Raw genomic sequence first — 26,312 nt, forward strand, 5'->3', positions numbered from 1 at the left:
TGGACAGTAAGAGGCTCCTCTTCTGCTGGGACCTGGGCATAGGCGGTACTTGCCCCCTGAGTGCTGGGTGCCAGGGCGGAATTCTGCTGAGGTGCAGGGACGACTTGGGGACAGGTCCTCTCAACTAGCCTGAGGACATGTGGGAGCTCTTACCCTGAGTCAAGAGTTAGCTGAGGAACCACGCACATCCAAGGAATTGTAAATACTGTGATTTGGCAGGAGCAGACTTACTTTGATTTCTTCCCAAGAGGAGCTCCCCAGGCTTCTCACACCATAGGTGGTGTGCTTACTGGTGCTTTCTAACCTCTGTCCTTTTGCTCCTGTTATTCCCTCCTGGTAGACATGTCCCTTTTCCTTATCCACTCATTTAAGACTTACTCGCAAGTTTTACTTTTCTCTAGAAAGCCCTATGTGACAACTTCAACCTTTAACGTGCATTTACCTCTACCTCCTCTGCACCGTCTCAGCAGTTACGATCGGCGCCGTGCCCTTGCGGACTCAGTGATCTGCTGCTCTGCTCTCGGCGTTCCCCGACTAGCCCGAAAGCTTCGTAAGCCAGGGGCTATGGCTTGAAGTGGTCTGGTCTTCCATACTTTCTGGTGGGGTATTAGTGTATAACGGATACAGGTTGGATTCATTAGAGTATATGCACAGATGATTCTGTCATGTGGCAAGTCAGTGAAACAATATAAAAATGACCATGCTTTGGGTATATTGTTCTGTAATGTTTTCAAGACATGTTTTGTGGGACATCTCACTGTATCTTGCCTCGGGATGGCTGCAGCACCTCCAGATACCACCCCCACTTTCTAGGCTAGAAGAAAGGAAAAGGGAAAAAAGGGAAAAAGTATCCTTGCCAGCTCAGTCCAGAGCAGCGAAGCTCTCCTGGAAGCCACAGCCGACAGATTTTCACTGTGTCATATGGCCAAACCTGTTGCCTGCCTCTTGACTGTCGTGGAGGCTGGGGCTGCAAGTATTTAGCTTTCCAGCCTCTATCGTAGAAGGATAGAAAGAAGAACGGTACGAAGGGGACTTATAATATCTGGCATATCGCAAGAAATAGTTTTGAGTTTGAAATTATTTCCTAATTATTTCGGGAGCACGCATAAAAGACCAGAGTGTGTAAAATGTGGCTACATTCTGAAATAGTATATATTTCTTAGGTCAGAAAAGTTGTTACCATTGAAAAGTCATGGTTAAAAAGCAAAAGCAAATTATTTTCTCTCTCTCTCTCTCTGGATGGTTAAAGCAGGAGCTTAAAAAGCCAAAAAGTGCTTTGCTTTCCAAACTGTCTTTGGTGGTTTTACAAAGGCACGCACAGCACCCTTTAGCGTACAGGCACTGGGGCAGGAAGGAAGAGAATGAGGCAGGTGAACCGTGTTCTCCAGGTCAGTCAGCTTCGGTGTCCGTGGTGTTCCTGTGGGCCATCTGAAGTGGAGGGCAAGTAAGTTACTCCTTAGAGCTACAAGTACTTAGGATTTAGTCTTGGTTTTGCTACGAGTGATCCATGTGGGGCCAGATCTCCCTTAGTTTCATCTCTGTAATTTCGCAGATGAAGAGCTAGAAATTACCAGTGATTTTTAAAATTGTGCCTCAAAGTATGCTCAATGGCTAATGGCAGAGGCATGTTTTGAAAACTGGGGGAACCCAAACAAAATCGGTGTTTTTGTTAGGAAGGAGGGAGAGATTGGCCTTTGAATGGTCTGTCACATTATGTGTACCACAACACCCTTCTCAGGAACCTCACCAAAAATCAGCGAAAAGAAGGAAGAGTAAAGAACGAAATTCCATGTTCAGTAAAGGAGGAAATTGACTACACTGCTCTCCTCTCCTTGCTTCCAGAAAACTGTTACAATCACTTACTTTGAAATTTGGGCTAAAATGAGGGTGGGCACAAGCTCTAAGTATCTCCCAGCCAGTGCTTCATTAGAGCTGGGATATCTGGGGTGTGAACGGTCAGGAGAGAAGCAGGAGGAGTCCCTGTAGAGGACTTGTCAGCGGCAGATCTGCAAGACAGGGGAACAGAAGTGGAGACAACTCTGCTGTCCGAGTGTGTCCTGCCGGCTGAGGAGGGCCGCCGAATGTGAGCTTTGCGGGGTGAGGGGGAGCCGCAGTCAGCAGGTCCTGATGCAGAATCTCTGTGACTTGGGGGCTTTACTCTGTGTTACATCATCATCCTGACTAGGGAAACCTAAGCACATACGTGTGCAGGTGCAGGGACGTGACTTGGTGAGCATTTGCTTGAGGCAACAAATCACTTTGAAGCTATCAGCTGTTTTAGCTCATTTCTCTGGCCCTGGCCTTAGAAATAACCAAAACAGTAAACTAGATAGAGATGTAGGAACATGTGATCGATTTAAGGAAACCACATAAAAAGAATTTAAGAGGGATGAAAATATGAAACTGATGAACAAGATGTGGCAGTTGTGGAAGAGGGAGGGGCCGAGAAGCAGGAGGGAGGGAAGCAAGAGGGAGGGGCCGAGAAGCAGGAGGGAGGGAAGCAAGAGGGAGGGGCCGAGAAGCAGGAGGGAGGGAAGCAAGAGGGAGGGGCCGAGAAGCAGGAGGGAGGGAAGCAAAAGGGAGGGCCGAGACATGCACAGCTGGGGTTCCCGCTGAGGCCTGGTTCTTGCAGTGGGGTTCATAGTGAAGACTGTGGGTCCAGGGAGAGTTTTTAAATTGAAGTTACTAGAGACCATTTGAAAGCCTTTGGGACTGATTTTGTTAAGGGAAAGAGATGGACAGAATTCTATGCATATCAGAGAAGAGGGAAATCGATAGTGCGAGCTTCCTCAGATGCCATGAGGAGGTGGGTCTCCAAATACAAGTGTAAGCTTCACTTGGCCACCGCTAGGAAGGGGAGGACGGCATGTCACATGTGGGTGTGCATTTTTGGTATTGAGAAGATGAGGGGTTTTATATCTAATGCCTTTTTTTCTTCGCTAGGAGGGATGAGATGTGTGAGGGTGGGCATTGGCCATTTGACAAAAATGGCGGAGTTTCAGACTGTGCTTGTAGGGAGAAGGAGAATGGCTTGGGTGGAGATACGAATATTACCAGACCGTACACCATGTGGTTGGGACGACATACAGAGCAGTGGCTCCTCCCGGTCCCCTGACACTCGTGACCCTCAGCTTCCTGAGTGCGGGCATGGGGCACGGGCTCGTCAGGCTCATCGTGCTTTGGGGTTTCGCAGGCAGGTGAGCTGAAAAGGAAGGGAGAGGTGGCAGGGTGTGGGGTGGTGGCCGCAGTGGCATGGGGAGCGTGACCGTGTTGGCTCTAAGCCGAATAAGGAGGAAAGGGGGCGGAACAAGGGGGAGTGAGCTGGAGAGAGAAGAGAAAACGGTGCACTGGAGTTCAGGTAAGGATTAAATAAGAGAACAGTCACAGGGGTGCTAGTTGAACAGAAAACTGGATGGAGGGGAGGAGGTTTTAGAATCAGCCTATTTGGATTGATGATTTGAGGCCTAGAGATGATTCCGTAATGATAAGATCTGGGGTGAAGCACAGTGTGGTGGCTGAGCCTGGGGCGGAGGGAAGACGATGTCAGATGTCAGAGTGTGTGACGAAGGATGACGGGCAGTTGGAAATCAGTAGGGGACACTATGAAGAAAGGGTTCGATGGTGTATCTGATGACTCAAATCTTAAAGGGGCAGGTGTTTCTTTTTTGTTTTGGTTTTAAATAAGACCGTAAGAGCAGTGGTTTGAAAGGCTCAGTGATGCACAGGACGATGCAAACTGTTTGTAGCCCGTGAAGTCCGGGGTCATACAGGCGCCCCGTGGCAGGGCTGTATGAGAGAAGGGCCACCCTCAGGAGACAGCCAGATTTAAGGGAGAGGAAGCAGCACTCCGAGAAGCCAGAGGACGGTCCTGGTCTCATATTTAAGAGATTTATTTCATTTGGTAAAGATGGCAAAACTGTAGGTTCCACATACTCGGACACTGGTGTTCATAAGGGACCCGGACTGCAGATTCCCACCACACAGCCTGGCTGCTGGAGGCCCAGAAGCATCCAAAGACACAACAGAAGATAGTTTTCTTGAAATACAGACTTGCAGTTTGCCTACTGAAAATTAGTACTGGATTTCAGAAAGTATTCATTCCAGCAAACCCTGAGACGTAGCCTGGGGAGGTAACTGAGATCTGAGACTAAATACAGAATCCTGTGAACCTCCGAGCAGAGAAAAAAGCAAGGCAGCTCCAGGTGTGAGGGGAGTGGGGACAGCGGGAGATGGGGCCAGCGTCAGGGCTCTTCGTTTGAACAACATGCAGCGTTCAAAAGTGGTGGAGGAGTAATGCCTTCAACGTCCCGGGGCAGAGAATGTATAACTCAGGTATTTCATACTCATTCGAGTTGTCCTTTTGGTAAAAGAATCCATAGGCAGTGAGGGTTTGTAATCTAGCAGTTGGGACCCTATCTTGAGAAAAGCTGATGGATAGTGAAACCCTCTAGTAAGCAGCAGATATATCAAAATAAGGAGTTAGGAATGGGAAGGCTGTTGTTGTAGGACTTGTGGTGGACATAAACCCCACTTCAGAAAAACTGGGTATTTTGATTAGAAATCATAATTTATATGTCATAAATCTTGAAAAAAACTGTGTCATAGAAATCTGGGTGTCAGGAATGGATGGTGGGGAAAAGTGTGTTCATTCCCTCTCAACACGGAAGATACTGTCTGAAGTTAAAATAAGCAGTTAGACAAGTAAGAATCCCAACTTCTTAAAGGAATAATGTTCACAATATATTAATAATGAACATTTCTGGGTGCTATTATTTTGATTCTTTTTTTACTTCTGTGTACATGGTGAACATTTTATTTTGTTGGTAATTTAAAGAGATTGTAAATAATGTGTTAGGTTGCCGGGGAGTTGAGTTGTGCAGTTTAAGAGACATCTCCATTTGGACAGCAGTCCTGTGATGAAGATCTTGCTTCTCTCTGTGCTGTGTACTCAGGGTCCCCCTCCACCTGGCCCTTCTAATTTGTAGCTTCCAGGTTAACAGAGGTGAAAGCTGAGAGCTGCTGAGTTCCATTCTCAAATATCTCCCTTTATGTTTTTGTATTTTAAGGTGTATTTTGATTACATGAGAAGCTGGATCCAAATGCTGCAGCAGTTACCTCAAGCATCCCATAGTCTAAAAAACCTGTTAGAAGAAGAATGGAATTTCACCAAAGAAATAACCCATTACATCCGGGGAGGAGAAGCACAGGCTGGGAAACTTTTCTGGTAGGAACCCTTATGCTCCTGAGTGCGCCTGCTGGCCCGTTTGCCTGTTCAGTTATGTGCACATGACAGCCAGTCCTGTGTGTGTGTGTGTGTGCCTCTCCCCCAGGTTTTGGGGTCCTTTGAGCGAGGGTGCTCAGTAGGGGGGGCGGGTTGCCCTGTGGGGACATTTGGCAATGTCTGGAAACAGTTTTGATTGTGATGACTGGGAGGTCCGACTGATTAGAGGACAAGGACACAGCTAAACATCATGCAATGCACAGGACAGCCCCCCAAACCAAACATTATCCACCCAAAATGTCAGTTTGGAAGTTGAGAAACCCTGCCTTAGTGTCAACTCTCTTAGGCCTCCGAAGAGTAGAACAGGCCTGTAGTCTTGGTGTGGGGACATGGGGAACCCAAGGTGTGCATTTCCCGAGATTGTTTTAGTGTGTTCTGCTAATCACGGAATCTCCTTATGAGGCACAGGTTAGAAACGTAAACAGAGGAAAACCCTGAGGGAGGGGAGTGTGGTCACTGGTGTGTGTTTGGAAATGGCCGTCTCTTACTGGGGAGCTGAACGCTGATGGTGGGGTGCCCCTCCCCGCCGCCTGACCCCTCGGCTGTCGTCGGTGGTTGCTGCCTCATCCGCCAGTGTAGTTCTGTCTCCTTTCTGTGCATCCCTCGCACCTGGCCTGGAGCAGCTTTCCCTCCCTCGTGTGTATTTTCCAGGGCCTCTGCTTGCCTGGCTCTTTTCCAGCTGCAGAGGCGCATTGTCGTCGACTCCGCCATCTCTGTCCCCTGCTCAGGACCTAGGCTCCCCCTTCTGCCCTAACCACCCATCTTCTTCATGTCCTTGTCGCGTCCTCTCCGCCTGTGTTTCCAGTGAGCTGTGAGCTTGCTCTTTCCCAGACCTCTCCAGCCCTTCAGGCCCTGACTCCCCATGCATCTGCCTTTCCTGTTCAGGTTGCTTCCCGGAGTCAGCCTTCTGAAGAAGTGCCTTCCCTGCCCATTTCAGCATCTTGCCTTCTCTCAATCTCCTGTTGTTCGGCTTGGCCTGCCGTTTATTCTGTTAGCACTTTCTGTCTCCAGGCTGGCCCGCCTGCAGAAGAGATTGTTTTAAAGGTCACTGTTCATTTCCGCTACAAATTCAAGTGATGGGATTTCACCGCATCCCCTTTTCCTCCTGTCAGTCTCCCTGTTTCTGTCTGTTGCTCGTCCTTCAGGTCGAGCGGTGGGGGCTCTGGCCTTGGCCTGCACCAGCCTTGCTCTGAGCAGCTCCCGAGCTTTCCACGCCCCGCTGAGGGACTGGCCCCTGGTGTGGCTCTCGCTCGGCCGAGCCGAGCACAGCACCTGTCTCCTTCACATGCTGTTCCACCCAGGCTCCATCAGCCTCCCAGTGATCCCTAATTGCTTTCTTTGTCTCACACACTACCTCTGATCCTTCAGGAAAGATCCAGAATTTGACCCCTATGCACCACTTCCCGTTGCCGCTCTTCCCAGGCTGTTACTTCTCACATGACTGCAGGCGCTCTCCAGGAGTCTCTGCTCAGCTCTTCGTCCCTTTGGTCTGTTCTCAACACCACAGCCAGTGACCTCGTTCACATGCACCTCAGACCATTTTTTCCTCTGTTCCAAATACTCCACAGCTTCCCTGCTTCCTCAGTGAAAACCAGAGCTCCTGAACATGGCCCCTCAGGCCAGGCACAGTCTGACTTGTCACTAACTCTCTGTGCTCTTCCCCTCCCTGGCTCTCCTGGACATTCTGCACAGCTGTAGTGACCCTTGATTGTGTTCCCAGGCGGGGCACGCTCCTGCCTTGGGGCCTTCGCACTTGGTGGTCCCTCTGTTAGACTGCTCTTCCCCAATTACTTTCATGACCCATTTTGCACTCCCTTGAGGTCTTTGTCTTAACGTCATCTTCCCCATATTTAACATGGAAATTCCTACTCACGAGCACTTCTGAGTTCCCTTTCCTGTTTTATTTCTCTCCATAGCACTTAACAATATCTGAACTATATCTTTTCCTTTTTTATTTCTTGTTTTTTCTGTTCACTGGAGGGATTTTTATGTTCTGCTCCCTGCTGCTTAGTACATAACCAATACTCAGTATTTGTGGAGTAAACCCTTCATGGATATCCTTGTACACTATTGTTCTTGAAAATGGGTTTGTAATCAGGTCACTTTCCCACTCAGTTACTTTTAAAGCCCGGCCTCTTCGCCCACCGGACGGAGGTCAGGCAGTTAGCATGACACGCAAGGCCTTCCACCGCGTGGCCCCAGCGTACTTTCTCGGTCTTATTCCACTACCTCTCTGCTCCTTTCACATTGTGCAATTTCTTTTCACAACCAGGCCTCTTGCTTAACACATCTTCATGCCTTTTGATCATATTCATTGTTCTTCCTGGACTTTCCTTCCCCTCCTCCATTCCCTTCCTGCCAGAGCCTCTCTTCCCATTGCTGATCTCTGGGTTCCTTTCTGCATTGCCTGCAGGCCCAGTACAGCCAGCCCTTTGGCTGGGTTTGGTCTCTCTCCTCTGACGAGTCCTCCAACACCGTTGTTGTGCTTACCTGCTCTCTTTGACTAGCTAGAAGCTCCTTTCCTTCAGTGAAGAGGTCAGTAAGCTGCTGCTGAATCTTTACTACACTCATTTAGATTTGTTTTGTACACTCGGGTTTACATTTTAACCCTAGCATTTAGATTGTGTACTCAACGAGAAGCATCGGCCGTAGGGAACGTTTCATGTGGGTGGATGATGAAAAGCTAATTGTGAGGGAAATTTGTAAAAACAGTTGCATTTAAGAAATTCATTTTGTTTTCTTCTTCCATCATTTAGTTTATTAAGCTTTTAAAAACAGCTTGTCTTAGATATATATTTGGGGCCATTTTATACCATTTTGGACATTTAAGATGAAAATACACTTATATGATAATTACATAGCTGCTCTGAATATAATTTAAGGTTTTAAGGTCTATGATAAAACCATGGAAATAGAACAAAGATAGATACTTGCCCGTATATGGGAGAGTTCCTCTTTTTCACATTCATGATTTTATAGTAAAGAAAAATTCTCACTATTGTTGATTTTCAAACTATTAAAACAGTAGATGACCCTTTCAGTGTCTTATTCAAGAATTAGAATGAGTGAGGATAGTTTTTCTTCCCTGGTTTACTTTCATGTTCTTGTTCCCTAGTGACATCGCGGGGATGCTACTGAAGTCGACTGGAAGTTTTTTAGAGTTCGGCTTGCAGGAGAGCTGTGCAGAGTTCTGGACCAGCGCTGACGACAGCAATGCCTCAGATGAAATCAGGTGCGGCCCCACTCCTTTACTTCCCATTCCTTACTTCGCAGAGTTCTGCTTGTGGCGATGAGTCTAGAATGGGCCCTGTTCAAACCGACCCACGTTGGACCTTAGTAGAGGTCTACCATAGTAGACCTAAAGACTTCTATTTATTACTGTCTTATCTTTTCGTGTGCTTGCTTAGGATTTTCTGTGAAATTTTCTTGGAAGGTGAACTTAGAATTTAATTAGCCTAATGAAAATAGTGTCTTTAGAGAAAGGGAGAGAGAGTGTAAGTTGACTAAAAATGAGTAGAGAGAATTCATCCCTGTGTCCTAGAATGTGTCTAATTAAATAATTATGTTTCTGTCTCGCCCCCACCTCCGTAGCAGTCCATTAATACATTTAATTGACACTTGGCACATTGTTATCGTTTTTATGTATGGCTTATTCCTTCTGTTCAACTTTAAGCTTGAGTACGTGAAACAATGGCTTACGCATCTATTGCATTTCCTCTACTTCCATGAGATAGTGTTCAGGTTGGACCAGGTTAAATTGCTGTTTTTGTGCCAATATCAGCCATACAGCTATTTTGTGGCCAATTACGAGCAATATCATATGATTCAACCTTAGGAAATGCTCAGGGGGAGCTGACTTCTCTAGAGCTGAAATGTTTTCTCTCACCATCCAAAATTTGATGAGAAACACATTTTGGGTTTCAGAACACCTGAGATATCATCATGCCAGGGTTAAAGCAAGATGTATCCACACAGATTCTTACCTGGGACAGTGCTGAATAGCCGAGAGTCAGAATGAGTCAGTTTGTAGAAGGTCCTGCAGTTCTGAGAGCCAACGTGGTGAATTCCGGATAAGCAGGGAGAATTGGAGATCTAAGATGGGGAACTGGAGAATGGCCCTGATGATGCTCTGGTTGTTTGCTAGCGGTGGGCTCGTGGGCAGTGTGATGGGGCTGGCTCCTCCTGGCCCCAGTGAGCCGAGGGGCAACCGCACACATCTCTTCTCTAGTCAGCGCTCAGTGCTGTCACACTGGGGGCCTGCGGGCAGCGATGATGCGAGTATTTACACCACAGAAATCTCCAAACACCACATAAGGCAGTTCTTTGAGGGGAGCCAGTTGGTAAACAGTCAGCAGCCCACCACTGCACGGATATATTCCTTTTTAGTAAGATCCTGAGCTGGGAGTCAATGTAAGAACTTTATCTCAAACTCCAAGAAGTTATTATGGGGAAATCTTTAGAAAATCAAGCTTACTGTTATTTGAAGGTTATTGTATGTGCCTTATTTATTTGAAGAATACAAGCACTTTCTGGAAAACCACAAGAGAGCAAGCTTCTGAGTATTTCAAGTACATTCTCCATAATTGCTTGTTCCCATTTATCCAATTTGCTTCATCTTTATTGCTGTTTATTTCTTGATGTACTCTAATGTACTCTAACTGGATTTCAATCAACTTGGCAGGAGATCTGTTATAGAGATTAGTCGAGCACTGAAGGAACTCTTTCACGAAGCTAGAGAAAGAGCCTCCAAGGCACTTGGATTTGCTAAAATGTTGAGAAAGGTGAGTTAACAATCCCAATTGATTTTTTAAAGTTTTTATTTTACCTTATTTTTTTTTAAAGCTAACCCTAAAGAAGTTTCTTTGTAACTGTGATCCTAGGACCTGGAAATAGCAGCAGAGTTCATACTTTCAGCCCCAGTTAGAGACCTTCTGGATGTTCTGAAATCAAAACAGTATGTTAAGGTAAATATTAAAGATGGTGTAATTGGAATATTTTGCCTTTCCTGTTTTTCTCTTCTCTTCGTGGTCCAGATAGTAAATATTTTAGGCTTTGCTGGCTATATATTGATCCCAGTAATAAGACTTTCTCATAATTTCTCAATGAAATAAGCAGAAAAACAAAGTTTTTCATACTAACTTGCTTTTAGAATACAGATAAAATAACCAAATATTTATTCATACTATTTATTAAAATTAGTTACACATGTATTTAAAATAATGTATCTAAAATAGTAATGTAAAATAATAAAATAATAATTGATTTTTTTGAAGATTTTATTCATTTGAGAGGGAGGGAGAGCGTGCACATGTGCACCTGGGTGGGGGAGGGGTAGAGGGAGAAGGAGAAGCAGGGAGCCGCTGCGGGGCTCCATCCCAGGAGCCCGGGATCATGACCTGGGCTGAAGGCAGACGCTTAACCACTGAGCCCTCCAGGCGCCCCTAATAATTGATTTTTAAGTCGTCGTTTTGTTTTTACCCTCACATTTTCTGAAACAGTTCAGATTTTTTTACAGGAACTTTGGCCATCAGTGCCCGACTCGTCACTGGAGCCCCTTTTGGAGTCCTCATCTTTACTACCATTTAAGTTGTTTGAGACTTAGTACTTATAGATTCTGTGTATGATATTGTTACTGGAAATTTTATCCCAGGCCCACAGTTTTATCCCACCTGCAGTTGTTTGTGATTTGCACAACAGTATCACATATGTGTTCCTTATTAAAATGATCTTTAAAAGGCTTCTTGTGATGCCCCCACCAAGAATGATTAGTGAATCTGTGTTAACATTTTTTGCCTTTTTACCGAGTCAGGTGACTTTCTGTAAGCATCACAAAGTAGCATCAGTTGAGGTTGTTTCAGGCTGCAGTTCCTCCCCTAAAGGGTGTTTTCTTGCTTCTTGAAAATAAAGCAGCTGGAGGATGCCCAGTGAGTGGAGAAGCCTTCCCAGGCCTCCAGCACAGCGCTCCCGTGCCCCTCCGCATCCTCCCCCAGTCACATGGGGCTGGGCCCCTTGCAATGCCCTCAGTGCTGGCCTTCCCACACCTGCTTGTCTTTTTCTAGTTTTATGTATTTTAATTAAATTTTTGTAACATGTGACATTCCCTCATCTCAGACTTTGGGTCGTTTCTTCTGCAGGTACAGATTCCTGGCTTAGAAAACTTGCAGGTGTTTGTTCCAGACACTCTTGCTGCGGAGAAGAGCATTATTTTGCAGCTACTCCACGCAGCCGCGGGAAAGGACTGCTCTAAAGAGTCAGATGATGTCCTGATCGACGCCTATCTCCTGCTAACCAAGCGCCGCGATGGCGCTCGGGACTCGGAAGATAGCTGGGCCACGTGGGAGGCACCGCCCGTCAGAATTGTGCCTCAGGCCGAGACTGTTGACACCCTGAGAAGCATGCAGGTGTGTGTCACCCCCAGGTCCCATGTCCACTACTCCCACCCCTGCCTTGGAGCAGTAGTATTTACTTAAAATAGTTTTAGGAAAAGGAAGTTATTAGCAGCTTCTGAATGACTGCTTTAACCGCCATAGTCGTCTCAACTGTAGACTCCCCCAAAGTATGCCTCCCTGTTTTAAACATTCTGTATCACAAGTTGTACTAAGATATTCCTTCAAATTCTGTAAGTATGTTAAATTATCCTGGAATATTTGAAATATTTGTATCTTAGTTCAGTCGTGATCTGTATGCTCATGATCGAAAAGGAATTATCTCCCTCATTTAATTTGTAATTCAGAAATTCTGCTTCTTCAGGTACTCTGGTTTACTTGCTGTTAGTTAACATTTTTGTAGTAGAGGCTATTACCTACTCACCCGGCAGGGATCCCGTGATGATTTGTATAACTCAATTAAAACCCGTAAGAAGCCTCTTCACGTTCTCTCTGTTGACATCGGGACAGTGGTGGTGAATGCTCGCATGCACCTCAGACTCAGCCTGGCCAGCATTGAACGCACTGGCTGACTGTGCTCTTGAGTCCACGCCACCTGCTCTTCCGCTCATGTTCCCTGTCTCAGCGAGTGGTGCTCTGGCCACTCAGTTGTTGAAACCAGAATGTGACAGTTAATATAAACTCATCCTTTTACCCTTCCAGTTCGTCCGCAGCCCTAACACACCCGGAGCATTTCCAGTCAATGACACTTTGTCTGCAGCCCAGAGCCCCTGCCGTGGTCACACTTTGTCATCTGGCTCCTGGCCTAGTGCACTGTCTCAATTTTAGTTTCCCTGCTTCCAGCCTCACCTTCCCTCCTCCAGGTCTGTGTGTGTGTTTGTTTGGGTGCTTTGAGAATGATCATTATAATATGTAACTCTGGTCATATCACACACACTTCTATGCAAAATACTGCAGTGACTCTGTCACTTAAAAAGATACTAAATTCTTGATTTTGTCTGTTTCATGGAAGGCCACTCCTCTCACCTTGTTTTATTCCTGCATTTTCCAGCCTCACAGACTGCTCACACACACACACACTCACACGCACACTGCTGTAGGAGTCTGAGTTACTTGCAGTTCTAGGATGTCTCAGAGACCCCATGTCTGCACAGTTCCATGGGATTCTTCAGCGTTGTTTGGAAGACCTCAGACAGTAGCGCCCACTGCGGTCTGTGGCTCCCGTGGCAGGGAGTAGCTCTGCTTGAAAACTGCTTTCTGATCTGGGGCTTACTGGCCTGGTGGCCCTGACGAGTTTGCCATTGTTTTTGGACTAGGGGTTGACCTAGAATGGGAAACGGTGAGTGGGTCTGTTTTTAAGCCCTGTGCTTGATTCTCCTCCCAGGTGGATCATCTTTTACTAGTGGTCATGCAGTCTGCGCATCTCACCAGCCAGAGAAAAGCTTTCCAGCAGTCCATCGAGGGACTCATGACTCTCCGCCAGGAGCAGACGTCCAGTCAGCCGGTCATCGCCAGAGCTTTGCAGCAGCTAAAGGTATGTCACCGCCACCTCCGCCTGAGCCCCTTGATTTGTGTGTGGAGGTGACACTCTGGAGGCATCTGTGTGCGACAGTGTCATCCCACCCGAGGGACCTGAAGTCTTACGTGGTCCTTACTGTTCTCCCTCTTCCCGGTTCCCATTGTCCCATGTCTTCACTAAAACCTCCCAGATCTTTCTTGGAACCATAGAATGTTGGAATTGGAAGGGATAGAAATTTGACCAGTTATGTGACTTCTGAATGGCCACATGGTTGGTTAGTAGCCAAGTTGATACTGGAATTTAGGTCTCTTCACTCCTAATCCAGGTTTCTTTCTTCTTTAGCAATTACGAGTATTTGCTAGAGCTACTCCAAATCAGTAATGTGTAACCTAAAAGAAGACTTGTTTCTTCTTTTATTTAACTGATAATTCAGCCAAATTAAATGCAGTAGAGAAAGCCGGTTGTAGACAGGCATTAGGCCTTCGGAGTTCAGGTCAAGCCAGAGCCTCACCTTCTTTTCTCATTATTTCCTGTTTTTACCACCTCTACCTTGTCTTCCGTTCATCAGTCTTGGTCTGATCCATGCTTTTCCACGGGCCATCAGTTATGCCCTCTTCGTCACATTAAGGCTTGACTTCTTGAAGAAGAAGCACTTCTTGAAACTATAAGTAGTTTGATAAGCATTTGTTTCTTCTGTGAGTCTGACTTGTCTCATTCACCTAGAAACACGTTCTCTCATCGATTGCCATCCCACTCGAATGCCAGTGCAGGGCACTTTTTCTTTTCTTTTAGTTTGAGCCAATGAACTCTGGAGAGTGCAAAATTATATAAGATATTGATTATTCTTGAGCGTAAGGAATTCTTGAGCGTCTCTCCTCCTGAGCAGGAAGACATTGGATCCTCCTGGTCGCATCTGGAGTTGCCACAATGGAGGCATTTCAGCTTGGAGGATTTCAGAAGATACAAACTGGGAAGGAACATTTGGGCATCAGTGTCCCTGGGTCAGGGTACTGGGAATGCTCGCTGAATATCAAATAGTCTGATTTGGCTAGATCTTGGTGTGTACAGTGGAAAGTTGTGGGAGATAAGGCTGGTAAAATCAGGTGGGCAAAAATCAGGCTATTGAGAGGTTTTGGATTTTATCTTTTCTAAGTCTCAGAGAGTAGTAGTTGAATATTTAGGAAGAATATTTTGGAAAAGTCTGTAGGGGGATAGCCCAATGGAGACCATATGTACATACGTGTGTGTTGAAGGGTGAGAGGAAGGGGTCCGATTTGGAGTGATTGTAGTCCTGCTTAGGGAAACAACAGAGCATGAACTAGGACAAGGTTTTCCAACCTCTGCAATATTGACGTGTTGGGTCAATAATTCTTTGTTTTGGGGAGTTGTCCTGTTTTGTAGGATGTTTAGCAGCATCTCTGATCTCTACACACTAGATGCCAATAGATTTCACACCCTATCTCCACAAGTTTTGACAACCAAAAGAGGCATTGCCCTTGGGTAATGTCCCCTTGGGTAAAATGCCCCCTTGGGTAAAATTGACCCTGACTGACACCCCAACTGAGAACCCCTGAACTAGGGAGTGTCAGGGAGATAACGAAGGATGATACAGACTTCCTGTTGGATTGAAATCCTGTTCGATTGAAGTCATACTTTAGCAACTGCCAAGGGGGAAAAAGCAGCTGGTGGTTGATATGCAAAATATTAAAGATGAAAGCATCTTATAGGAATTAGACATTATCATTTTAAATGGATTTTTTCCCTCCTGTATTTCATAAGATGTTAAAGAATACCTAATACAGCTAAAAACAAACTAACTAAATAAATAAATAACACATTTCCTTTATTTTTGAATGACCAAAATAAATATGGCCAAAATGTATTGCAATGATTAGTATCTGTGATGATGAAAGAAATGAAATCTTCCTCTAAAATACAGTTAAGTATTAGGTGATTTGCTTTGTTTGGATTAATTATGGTTTGGGACTCTTTAGAATGATGCACTAGAGCTTTGCAACAGAATAAGTGATGCCATTGACCGAGTGGACCACATGTTCACTTCAGAATTTGATGCTGAAGTTGATGAATCTGAGTCTGTCACGTTACAGCAGTACTACCGAGAAGCAATGATTCAGGGCTACAACTTTGGGTTCGAGGTAGGTACAAAAGAAGAGGAAAAGCACAGTGTAACCTCACAGTTGCTCTCTAACTTACCTACCAAAGTATGAGGAATCTTGTACAGCAAATCAAGAATGTCATCTTACCCGCTGCTGGGTATCAGAAATGTTGGTTTCCTTTTAAATTGTCAGATAGTTGTCCAGTTTTTATTTTGTGCTAACAGCTTTCTACTTCCGTTTTAAAACCTTCTTTAAGAGATGTTTAGTATCATAAGAGTACATTCGTAATTTAAACTTACGAGTAGAACATTGGTGAAAGTGCATTTTAAGACATTGCATTATCTTTAACTCTTCACACTTTTTTCTTTTTTATTATGTTCAATTAGCCAACGTAGAGTACATCATTAGTTTTTGTTGTAATGTTCAACGATGAGCACTGGGTGTTATATGCAACTAATGAATCGTTGAACTCTTCCTACTCTTGAAAATATCTGTTTTAATTGGATTTTGCTTTTTGTTTATAGAAAAATGGTATTTTATGAAACAGATGTGGCATTGGTAGTGTTTAGATATTTATATAATCATTACTTTCCTCTTAATTTTGATATACACAAAATCTTCTTACAGTATCATAAAGAAGTTGTTCGTTTGATGTCTGGAGAGTTTAGACAGAAGATAGGAGACAAATATATAAGCTTTGCCCGGAAATGGATGAACTATGTCCTAACTAAATGTGAGAGTGGTCGAGGTACAAGACCCAGGTAAGGACCAAGTAGATGTATCCTAGAACTGCAAGTAACTCAGTACTCCTGCTACAGAGAGAGAGAGAGAGAGAGAGAATGTTGGAGAAGCCTGTGAAGCTGGAAAATGCAGGAATAAGAGAGGGATGTGGGAATGGTAGTATTTCATGTGTATATTTTATGTGAGATTGCTGAGCAGATGACACAAAAAGGGGCATCTTGAAGTCTTTGATGATAGGATTTTGCTTTGTTGTGTTTTTAAATGAAACTGTTAACACAGAAAACCCCATAATTTTTGGAAAACTTAAGAAGTTCCATAATGAGTTAACTTTAGGGGAGCTCATATTCTCCCTGGACACGTCTTCCTGATTGCTAATTTTTTTCCCTCCCTCATGCAATTTAAGCCTTTTATGAATGTAAATGGAAACAATTTGGTAACCAGTTCCTTTATTAAGAAGCTGTTTGTCCTTTTTTCTCAAAACATGCTATAAATTTACTCAACCCCAGGCATTTACATAAAGATGAAAATTGTGTTTTTTTCTTAGATGATAATTTTCCAGTCAGATTACTTTTCAGTATTGTATAGGCTAAAACTGCTACAGCGTTTTCTTGGTTTTGTGATTATTGAACTTCCTCATGTAACAGGTGGGCAACCCAAGGTTTTGACTTTCTACAAGCCATTGAACCTGCCTTCATTTCAGCTTTGCCAGAAGATGACTTCTTGGTATGGAATATTCTAGAGTTTTGTTTTGTTTTTTAATTAAAGAAATAAGTTGATCACTGTTCCTGATTGTGTGTTTTTTTATAGTTGTTCTTAAATATTTTTTTCATAATTGTAATGATAACGCTGTAAGTTAAAGCACTCATAACAACGTAGTAAGATATTCCATGTTCTTTTGTTTTTATAACAATATTGTTCAACCGACTAAGTCAGTGGATATCTATGAAGCCTGGTACTTCTTTTTTTTTTTTAAAGATTTTATTTATTTATTCACGAGAGACAGAGAGAGAGAGAGAGAGAGAGAGAAAAGCAGAGGGAGAAACAGGCTCCCAAGGAGCAGGGAGCCCGATGCGGGACTCGATCCCAGGACCCTGGGATCATGACCTGAGCCGAAGGCAGACGCTTAACCATCTGAGCCACCCAGGCGCCCCTGAAGCCTGGTACTTCTAAAATATTTGTCAGTTTCAAATTTTATAAAGTGCTGACTTAATAGTTACTGCTTTTTAGCAGTTTAATGAAGAACAAGGATTAGCTGTTTCACTTCAGCATGCGTCATTTGAGAGCATGCCAAATGTTAAATATTACCACTGTTATTCCAGTACATTCCATCAGCTCAAAAAGATGATGTTCAACATGTGAATTCAATCATGTTAGCCTCCAAATAGTAGAGATGATTATAGGAGAAGTTCCTTGCTTGTGCACATCATTGCCTTATGGGGAGTTGAATGCTAATTTGCTTTTATTTATAAAAATTGAATGGCATATATTCTTATTATTTTAAAATATGTGCAGTTTGTGTTTAATTTGTTTGTATCTATTGTCTTTTAAATGAACTTTGAAAGTATTTACTAAGGATAGCATAGCATATTTCTTTTAAATACACTGAAAGCTTGATTTGTGCTACTTATATCATTGAGAGAATGTACATTCTTTTCTTGTCCTTTCCCATTTGCCTAGAGTCTTCAAGCCTTGATGAATGAGTGCATTGGCCATGTGATAGGAAAGCCACACAGTCCTGTTACAGGTTTGTACCTTGGTAAGACGGCAGTTAGAACATTTCCCCTAGCACCTCCTGGTTTGGGCAAGTGCGTCATCTTACGGTTGCAGCCCTTCATGCTGGGTAGAGAAGTTCTTTAACAATATTGAAGAAGACGGCAGTGATAGGAATGAGGTGTGTGTATGGGGAACTCCACAGTCCTAAATCCAACAGGAAGATTAAAATGCCAGCACAGGATATGCACTGCCTGCCAACAGTGTTAACTACACATTTTAATTAATTAATGTATATTTTGCATACCAACAATAAATCTGTTCTTCTCTTAAAATCTCTTCTTCTGGGAAGGAAAGACTTGTAGAGATAGCTGTCTGTTAGTGTTAGGGAGCAAGGGCCTTTCCTGCTAGAGGTGAGTGAGTATAATTGTTCTGCCCCCTTCTTCACCTTTCCAAGGAGAATGAGTTTGTTTTCTTCTCCACAGCTAAGAATCTCACCACTAACGGAGTAAATTCTTAATTGATTTTACTTAAAGAAACAAAAAAAACCCCCAAAAACGCAAGTTATGCTATGATATACTTTCATTATAGTTTTCAATGACAGTTTAAACTTGAAACTTTAAAACAAAATATATCAGAAAAAGACTGTGCCTTCCCCCATTCTTGAGATAGTAAATAAAAGCAAAACTGTATTTATATTTAATAAACATCCAAAAATGAAAACTTAGAAATTTTGAAGCAGTTTAAATTACACAAAATAAAATAATTCATAAATGGTAAACTTATTTAGCAGGAACTGTATCTTAAAGGGTGCTTGCTAGCCACAGAAAATTTAGTAGACCAGGTCTTAATGCTTGGTTTCTCTGTCTTTAAAATTCACTCAGTTACTCATTTTATACCTTTTTTTCTCCCAAGGCTGTTATGAAATGGAAGTTATCATTTGCAAAACTCTTTGAACATTGTATATAATGTTACAATTTTATAGCATTCTATATTCTTATGGAACTTTTGATTAATCATATTATCCTAAAAACTTGGATTTTCTGATCTCCTAAAATATTTCACTAAGAATACATGATCAATAATTCAGTAAAAATCACTTCTTTAAAATAACTACATATGGAATCATTTTCATGGTAGCAAAATTATAACATAGAGTATGTAAAGAAATGTAGCAAATATACATGTAGAAAAAATGTCAAGGTAGAAAAACGCTACAGAGGAAAGAAAGAAAACAGTTGTACTCCCACGGTTGATGGGTAATCACTGCTGCCGTGGTGTCCCTAATTATCTGTGTGCCTCTCCCCCAGCTGCCAGTGGGTGGTTGGTTAGCAGTGCTGTCTGTAGGCGGGAGGTGCTCTTTGTCTTCGGGGCCACGTGGCTTGGTGGAAGTAGCACTGGCTGAGAGTCAGATTGCCAGACAGCCCGGTGACCCGGGGCTGCCCGGGTAACATCACTGAGCCTCCTCTGCACGTGCACAACATCGATGCTCATGAGGGCTCTGCATTTACATTTTGTAAGCTGTAGTGCTCTGTGCACGGCAGCAGTCTGCATCTGGCTTTGTGCTCTGTCCTTACAAGGGCAGTTAGGGAAAGGGAGAGCACACCAGCTGTCGTTCCTGCTGCCTGTCTTCCTCCCCGCTGCTCCGCACTCGGAACCACCGACAGCAGCCTGGTGGATAGCCTTCCCTCGGTTCTGCACGCTCACGTAATTGTACAGATGCATTCTGCCTCCTTTATGCTCCTGGTACCACACAAGCACAGACAGGCCACTTGTTCTACGGCGTAAAGGTTGGGCCACGTTGGATACTCATCTCTTGCTCTTCTGGCCCGACAGCTGTAGAAATTCCTCCCTGTCAACGGTAGAGATCCAAGTCGTTCTCCTTAGTGGCTGCATTGTGTCCGTTAGTGGGTGTATTACAGTTCTTTGCACCCTTTCCTTGTGGACATTGGTTTTTTAATTTTATTTATTTGACAGAGAGAGTCACAAGTAGGCAGAGGGAAAAGCAGGCTCTCTGCTGAGCAGGGAGCACGACGCGGGGCTCGATCCCAGGACCCTGGGATCATGACCTGAGCCGAAGGCAGACGCTTCACCGACTGAGCCACCCAGGCGCCCCATGTTTTGTTAGTTTTTGCCCTGAGAAGCATCTCTATAGTAAATATCACTAGTGAAATTAGAGCGTCTATTTTATGTTTATTGACCGTTTGGATTTTCTTTGCAATGAAATAATCACAGTTTTGCAGCAGTTACTTATATATACTCTTTTTTAAAATTTTTATGCCTTAGAAAGTTGTAACTTTTTTTTTTTATGATTTTATTTATTTATTTGAGAGAGAGAGAATGAGAGAGCACATGAGAGGGGTTAGGGTCAGAGGGAGAAGCAGACTCTGCTGAGCAGGGAGCCCGATGTGGGACTCGATCCAGGGACCCCAGGATCATGACCTGAGCCGAAAGCAGTCGCCCAACCAACTGAGCCACCCAGGCGCCCCTTACTTATATATACTCTTAAATGTTCTCTCTCATATATGAAGAATGTGGAACTCCTATGCGTGTGTTTTAGCAGCATCTTTCTTTTATACTTTGAAGATGAAATTTTGTAGTGATACTTGCCTCCAAAGTTCCCAGTATGTTTGCTGAATTAAAGACATCACCTTCCTTCCCGAAGCATTTTTATTGCCTTTTTTTTTTCCTCTTTTTACCTTTGTTACTGTTGGAGTTCTTTCATTTACTATCGTAATGGTTGAGATAATGAGCCAGAGACACAAATTGCCTGAATTTTTTCTTAGTAATTGCTTGATTTTTGCTTTGCAAGTTTTCCCTTCAGATCTCTCCATTTTGGGGATTTTGGTGTTTCTTGTGTAATGTTATTGACAACAGACAAATCAGAACCGTGAAGAAGGTTCTTTATTCCATTTAGGATAAAGCGTATGTAGATGAAATAAAACATATGGCATGAAATTATTCACCTGAAGAGAAAAGACAACATTTAAAAAACTAAGGAGGGTTAAAACCAAGTGAAAAGTAAGAGGACATGTGTCAGTCAGGGCGAAATAGACAAAATGTTACACGTGTGGTACCCCAGTGGTGTCTGGTTTGGGGAAAGGAGAATTATCAGCGTTTCTGTAATCACTAGGCAAGGGCCCTTTAAATTTTTATTTTATTTATTTATTTATTTATTTATTTTTTAAAGATTTTATTTATTTATTTGAGAGACAGAGAATGAGAGACAGAGAGCATGAGAGGGAGGAGGGTCAGAGGGAGAAGCAGACTCCCTGCCAAACAGGGAGCCCGATGCGGGACTCGATCCCGGGACTCCAGGATCATGACCTGAGCCGAAGGCAGTCGCTCAACCAACTGAGCCAACCAGGCGCCCCTAAATTTTTATTTTAAATTTTATCTAGTTTTTACCAGAATATTTAAACAAAGAAGAGAAGAAAACATGTTCTGAAAAGACGAATAGCCCACTTAAACTGTGTCTGATCCTCCTCGTTTGGTTTAAAGGAATTAAATAAAACTCCGTATACTCAGGAAAATGACAGTGACCATCCCTGACTCAGAACCTGTTGAAGTGTCAGCACAGGCCAGAATCTTTCTAAAAATGTAGCCAGCATCAAGAACTCTTTGTTATCTCCGTCTCTAGCTGGGTCACATTGTTTGTTTCCTGTCCATTGTGTACTTTCTCTCCAGGATTTCAGAAATGTTTTTGATGGCTCAAAGTTTGAATGTATAATATACCTTTTATAATTTTTAAAAAGTGCATTTTCAACAACGTTGGTCTATGTGATACAATTTTCTTACTTACATAATGGGTTTATTTTGGCCACCAGCAAAGTCAGGTCCCATCCCGTTTCTGTGTGGGGACCTGCTTTGGCTTTTTCTGTTGACTCCTTTAACAAGTTGCATTTATCACCATTGTCACTGGCAGCTATTCATCGGAACAGCCCCCGTCCTGTGAAGGTGCCGCGATGCCACAGTGACCCTCCTAACCCACATCTAATCATCCCGACTCCAGAGGGATTCAGGTATTTGGAGCTTATGTAGCCGTTTGCTGTCTGGGTTCTTCTCTGAGCTTCATGCTTCTGCTCCGACGGCTGCTGGAGCTTGCTCTGATCACTGAGTGTTTTTTCTGTGGTCTCGTGCACACTGTTTTAAAAGCTCTTACTTAGTTGCATTATCTCGAAGATACACCACAGTGTGCCTTAGTTGCAAGAGAAGAAAACGTGCAACTTTAAAACAGACTTGTACCTTTCCAGATAACTTAGTTTCTCAGCTTATTTATAACCTCAAGCTACTAAATGCTTGCTGGCTTTGGAATAATTCTTTCTTTCTCTTTCTTTGAAAATGACCTTACAAAAACAAATTTGAGTGTGCATAGCATAGTAAACATTTGAAAAACAATCCTACACGTCAGTGTAGAGGTGAAGAAAAATTGGAATGATCTTTCCAGTCTTGACTTTCATGTGTGTCTATAATCTTGAGGCAACTTAAAAACTAGAGTGAGTTCTGAAACTCTAGCACAAAGTATTTCCCTTGAATGTGGTGGCATTTCTGCATCTTGAGGGAGTGAGCATTTTCTCTCCCCTGTAGAATCACTTTTTAAAAGTTAATTTTATTTGACAGTATTTGCTAGGAGAAGACCACAATTATTTTTCAGAATAATTAGTTTTTTTTTCTTTTTTATGCCTAGACCTGAATCTCAAAGAAAAATTTGCATTTTATATTTTTAAATATTTTTCACTTCCTCACCCTATTGTATTCTTAATTGAAAACCACTGGAGAGTCCAGTCCCTTTTCTCAGCTGTGTTCCTGAAGCTTTTCTTCTCGTCTCAGCACTCGGAGCGTGCCTTCGGACGCGCGGAGCCACGGCAGCCCCGCTGCTGCTTCTGTCACTGCTGCGGCCGCCGCCGGTCGCCCCGGCCCCTCGGGCAGCGACTCTGTGCCAGCCAAACCTGTCAGCAGTGCCCATGATACCAGGTAGTCACCCTCCACCAGTGGCATGCCTCCTTGGCCCCCTCCTGGGCACTTCTGCAGCGGCCTCGGCTTTGGGACGTGGCCCGGGGACGTGTCACCCCCCCTAAGGCTCTAGCACCCAGAAGCACGAGTACATAATTTGCCTGATTAATATTTCCTCGGAGCTAATGTTAACCACAATGACCAGACTCCCTGCCAATAACAGCTCTTCGGAGAGAGTATCAGACCGAAGAGCCTGGTCCCCACCGAAGGGGACGTGAGAATTTTGGCAAGTAGTGCCTTTCTTGAGGGGTCGGTCCCAACGTAGCTCAGAGATGGCTCTAGTTAACACCATTAGGTGGGGATTTGTTTTTTCGGAGGATCACTTTTCTAACAAGTTTTCTAATTTATAGAATTATTGATTAGAAGTAGTTTATGAAAGTTGGAAAAATGTGTTCACGGGGCTTGTATCTTATATGGAGAGCGTATCATTACTAGAGAGAGCTTTCAGACACTTGGCAAGCTCCAGAAAGCCTCTTGCTTGAGTCTTCCGTATAGGTAAGGAGTGTTTGCGCTTCTTCCCATTCTAGTTGTTAGTTTTGACAGAGGATTTCGTCAAGGTCTCATAGACTTAATGGAGAAAGGACATTCGGTCACTCTTAACTCTCCCCTTACGTCTGGCAGAGGGGGTACACTGGTACTCTTCTCATCTTCCAATAAAGATGGGGATAGAGTCAAATAAAACTCTGTGGGTTGAGGGTCATCTGAGCAAAAAAGATGAAACTGTGAAGGAACTCAGTGCCCTGTATCTTGCTCCAAAGAAAAAATACTAGTATGTTGTTGGCAGAAAGATGACGTATAGCTTTAGAATTGAAGAAACACTAAAATGTCTTTAGACTTACTTTGTAACAGTCTAAAATTTCTACAAACATTTCCATCCTTCTCATTCATTAAAATAATAACTGCTCGTAATTTGTAGTGATAAACATCTATAATCTAAGAAAAGTCAACGTATTTTACAGCTTAAGCTGTCAACCAAGACAATTAACAGTTTACCATTAAACAGATTCCCATTTACCTTCTTCATTTTTATGTTGAGAGCATTTCATGGCAAATGTTTCCACATATGCCCTCCTGTCCCTGAAGGAGGCACTGAAACTACTTTTTTGTAAGTGTAACTCAGGGTGAAGGGAAGCCACTTGCCCTCACGTGCAGACACGGGGGCGGAGAGCACTTCACCATGACCCACTGCATCCACGTTTGCACACCATTCCTGCAAAACTAGAAAACGGAGGAACGCCCCCCACTTTTGTAGAGGTTCCTGAACTGTGGCTTAAGGCATTTGTGAGCTGGAGGTGTGGTACGTTAAGTGTATTTTAGTGTAAAAGTGAAGTACGTGTGGTCGGCCTTCATGTGCATTTAGTCTTCGGCTTTGTGGAGGTTGTTTTCAGTCCATTGTGAGTAGCATTTCATAAGTATTCTTCATCTTTTGGATGATTCTTGACACATAGAAATTTTACCACCATCACAGTGTGCCATCTCGAAGGCCATTTTTTACAAAGGAATCACGATCTCTTGACTCTCTGGTGGTGTGTAGGTGTCGGTGGGCAGAGGACAGCAAGGCCAGGTGGAGATGCGCTTAGCCGATGGTGGTTTGCCACACTCCTACGTTTGAGCCCGGCTCCTGTTCAGTTTAACTTTGGGCCTGAACAGCCCCTTTGTGGTGGGCCTGTGCAACAGACCCCGAGGTGGAGGCACGTGCCCCGCCGACGTCCTGGTATAGCCCGGCGCTTGTGAACGGGCTGCGGGGGGGAAGCCGAATGATGGCCAGGACTTCCAGCGTCAGCAGGAAGACCCCCACCTCACGGTGTGTGGCCCTTCCCGTCCTAGAGACCCGTCAGCCCTGTGAGTGAAGTCTTACTGTGCCCCACAGCAGCCTTTGAATGTTTTGATTTGATTTGGTTTGACTTAGGAAATAGTCTGGGCTTTAGTGATCTTACCATGTTTATAAAACTTTTTTACAGTGTTCTGTTTGTTGGGGCTGGGCTCTTACTGCTTTGTGAGCCTGATGGTTAATTTTTCAGGGATTTTGCAAGCCGGTTGTTACACCACTGAAATTGTAGAACTCCACAGCTAGTAGTTAAACATTCACCAGCACACTATTTCTTTTAAGTATATTTTTTGCCCAGCAAAAATCTCTGAGGATGTGGAATTGGCTAATTTTATCTCTGGGAGATCAGGAAAATAGAGGGGTCGTGTGACCTCTGCTTGGCAACACAGTCTTGGGTGTGGCTTTAGGAGTCGCGGGTCTCTTCACTTCAGTATCTGTGATTTTTCCATGAAATGGCGTCAAGACTTTTTGATGAACCCCATGGCGATAGAGGATGTCCCCCTCTCTTCAGACTTAACAATTATGCTAGATTTGAGAGTTTAGGGAAATAAAAAAGCAGTACATACTTCATAATTTGTGAACATCTGTTCAGTAGAACCCTGTCGCCTTAAATCTATTCAGCATCTGATGGAAAGGAGCATGGTATCGCTCATACACACGAAACTTGTTAATAAACTTAGGCCATACTTATCTTGGATTATTTGAATTATAATTTTAAGACTTCCCTTATTTAATTCTGGGTTTTACTCTGTATGGATTCATTCTGGATTTCTAAACACACTTAACTTTATTCTGGAAAAGCAGCAAATTAACTTTGTTCTTTACATGCTAAGCTTCCTGCTCTTCTGCCCCTTTGCTTGGCGACTGCTTGAAAAATCATTAAGTGTGCCCTTGCATTTTCTTAGTAAGAGATTTGAAATCTTTTGAATCATGTAATAATTTTAACACTTTAAATAGAATTAAGTACATAAATACATAGTATGATCAGAATTTTAAATATTAGCTCTGTTTGGCTAATAATTTTTATCCCTCCTGGGCTTAAATGGTGGAGCTTTCCACACATGTCAGTAACCCTTGAATAAATCCTGTTTTGTTTGTACTTTTGTTGTTTTTAACTTAAAACAGAGCGTTACGCAGTCAGGTTCTCATGTGCCAGCAGCGGAGGATAAAAATCCGACTGTCCTTCCCAGCTCCAGAGAAGGGTTTCCCAGTAGCAGCGCTGTTCACTTTGGGTGCCTAATTCTGTATCTTGGGGGCTGTCCGTCGCATTATCCTGTACTCACTTGATACCAGGTTTCCCCAGCGGGCAAAATTACCCCTAGTTGAGAATTACCGCTCTAGAAGAATCTCCCAGATCTTTCATTTTGAGTTCCATTGAATTGACAGCTCAATTTTTTAAAAAAATCTTGAAACAGGGGTTCCAGCGTCCCTGAGAACGACCGGTTGGCTTCCATAGCCGCCGAGTTACAGTTTCGGTCCCTGAGCCGCCACTCAAGCCCCACAGAGGAGCGCGATGGTGAGTGTGTGAGGCGCAGACTCTGGTCTCAACCGGCTGAATCCTCTGCCTCAGTTTACCAGTTTCCATGGGTTATGCCTCAGAAAGAAATGAAGAGTGAGAAAGAGGTGACAGAGCTCCCGGAGAACATTTGATATTCAACATGTTGGCTTTTTACTATAGATGCCTTTTTAGCTGTACTTGCATTTTCTAGGTCTACTT

The 26,312-nt window shown here is 43.7% G+C and overlaps 1 protein-coding gene across 10 annotated transcripts in view; it reads left to right on the forward strand.

Moving 5' to 3' along the window:
- Positions 1 to 26,312, forward strand: part of MAP3K4 (mitogen-activated protein kinase kinase kinase 4) — a 116,365-nt gene that overhangs the window by 72,157 nt on the left and 17,896 nt on the right. For 6 of the 10 annotated variants that reach the window (XR_010413838.1, XR_010413836.1, XR_010413837.1 and 3 more), the window contains exons 6-18: positions 5,067 to 5,224; positions 8,397 to 8,513; positions 9,963 to 10,062; positions 10,162 to 10,245; positions 11,416 to 11,682; positions 13,052 to 13,201; positions 15,181 to 15,342; positions 15,931 to 16,064; positions 16,689 to 16,767; positions 17,722 to 17,800; positions 21,680 to 21,776; positions 22,585 to 22,728; positions 26,011 to 26,111. Coding sequence is in view for 6 of the 10 variants with exons in the window: in XM_054505634.2 (XP_054361609.1) it covers positions 5,067 to 5,224; positions 8,397 to 8,513; positions 9,963 to 10,062; positions 10,162 to 10,245; positions 11,416 to 11,682; positions 13,052 to 13,201; positions 15,181 to 15,342; positions 15,931 to 16,064; positions 16,689 to 16,767; positions 17,722 to 17,800; positions 21,680 to 21,776; positions 22,585 to 22,728; positions 26,011 to 26,111 (1,672 nt within the window). In the remaining 4 variants the exon portion in view is untranslated. The remainder of the gene's footprint in view (positions 1 to 5,066; positions 5,225 to 8,396; positions 8,514 to 9,962; positions 10,063 to 10,161; positions 10,246 to 11,415; positions 11,683 to 13,051; positions 13,202 to 15,180; positions 15,343 to 15,930; positions 16,065 to 16,688; positions 16,768 to 17,721; positions 17,801 to 21,679; positions 21,777 to 22,584; positions 22,729 to 26,010; positions 26,112 to 26,312) is intronic. The other 4 variants (XR_010413839.1, XM_054505633.2, XM_054505631.2 and 1 more) reach the window with 3 other exon arrangements.

The sequence above is a fragment of the Mirounga angustirostris genome, unplaced genomic scaffold (assembly GCF_029215605.1).
Source record: "Mirounga angustirostris isolate CCGP_5_RB_7025 unplaced genomic scaffold, mMirAng1.0.hap1 SCAF_8, whole genome shotgun sequence".
NCBI classification, from domain to species: Eukaryota; Metazoa; Chordata; class Mammalia; order Carnivora; family Phocidae; genus Mirounga; species Mirounga angustirostris.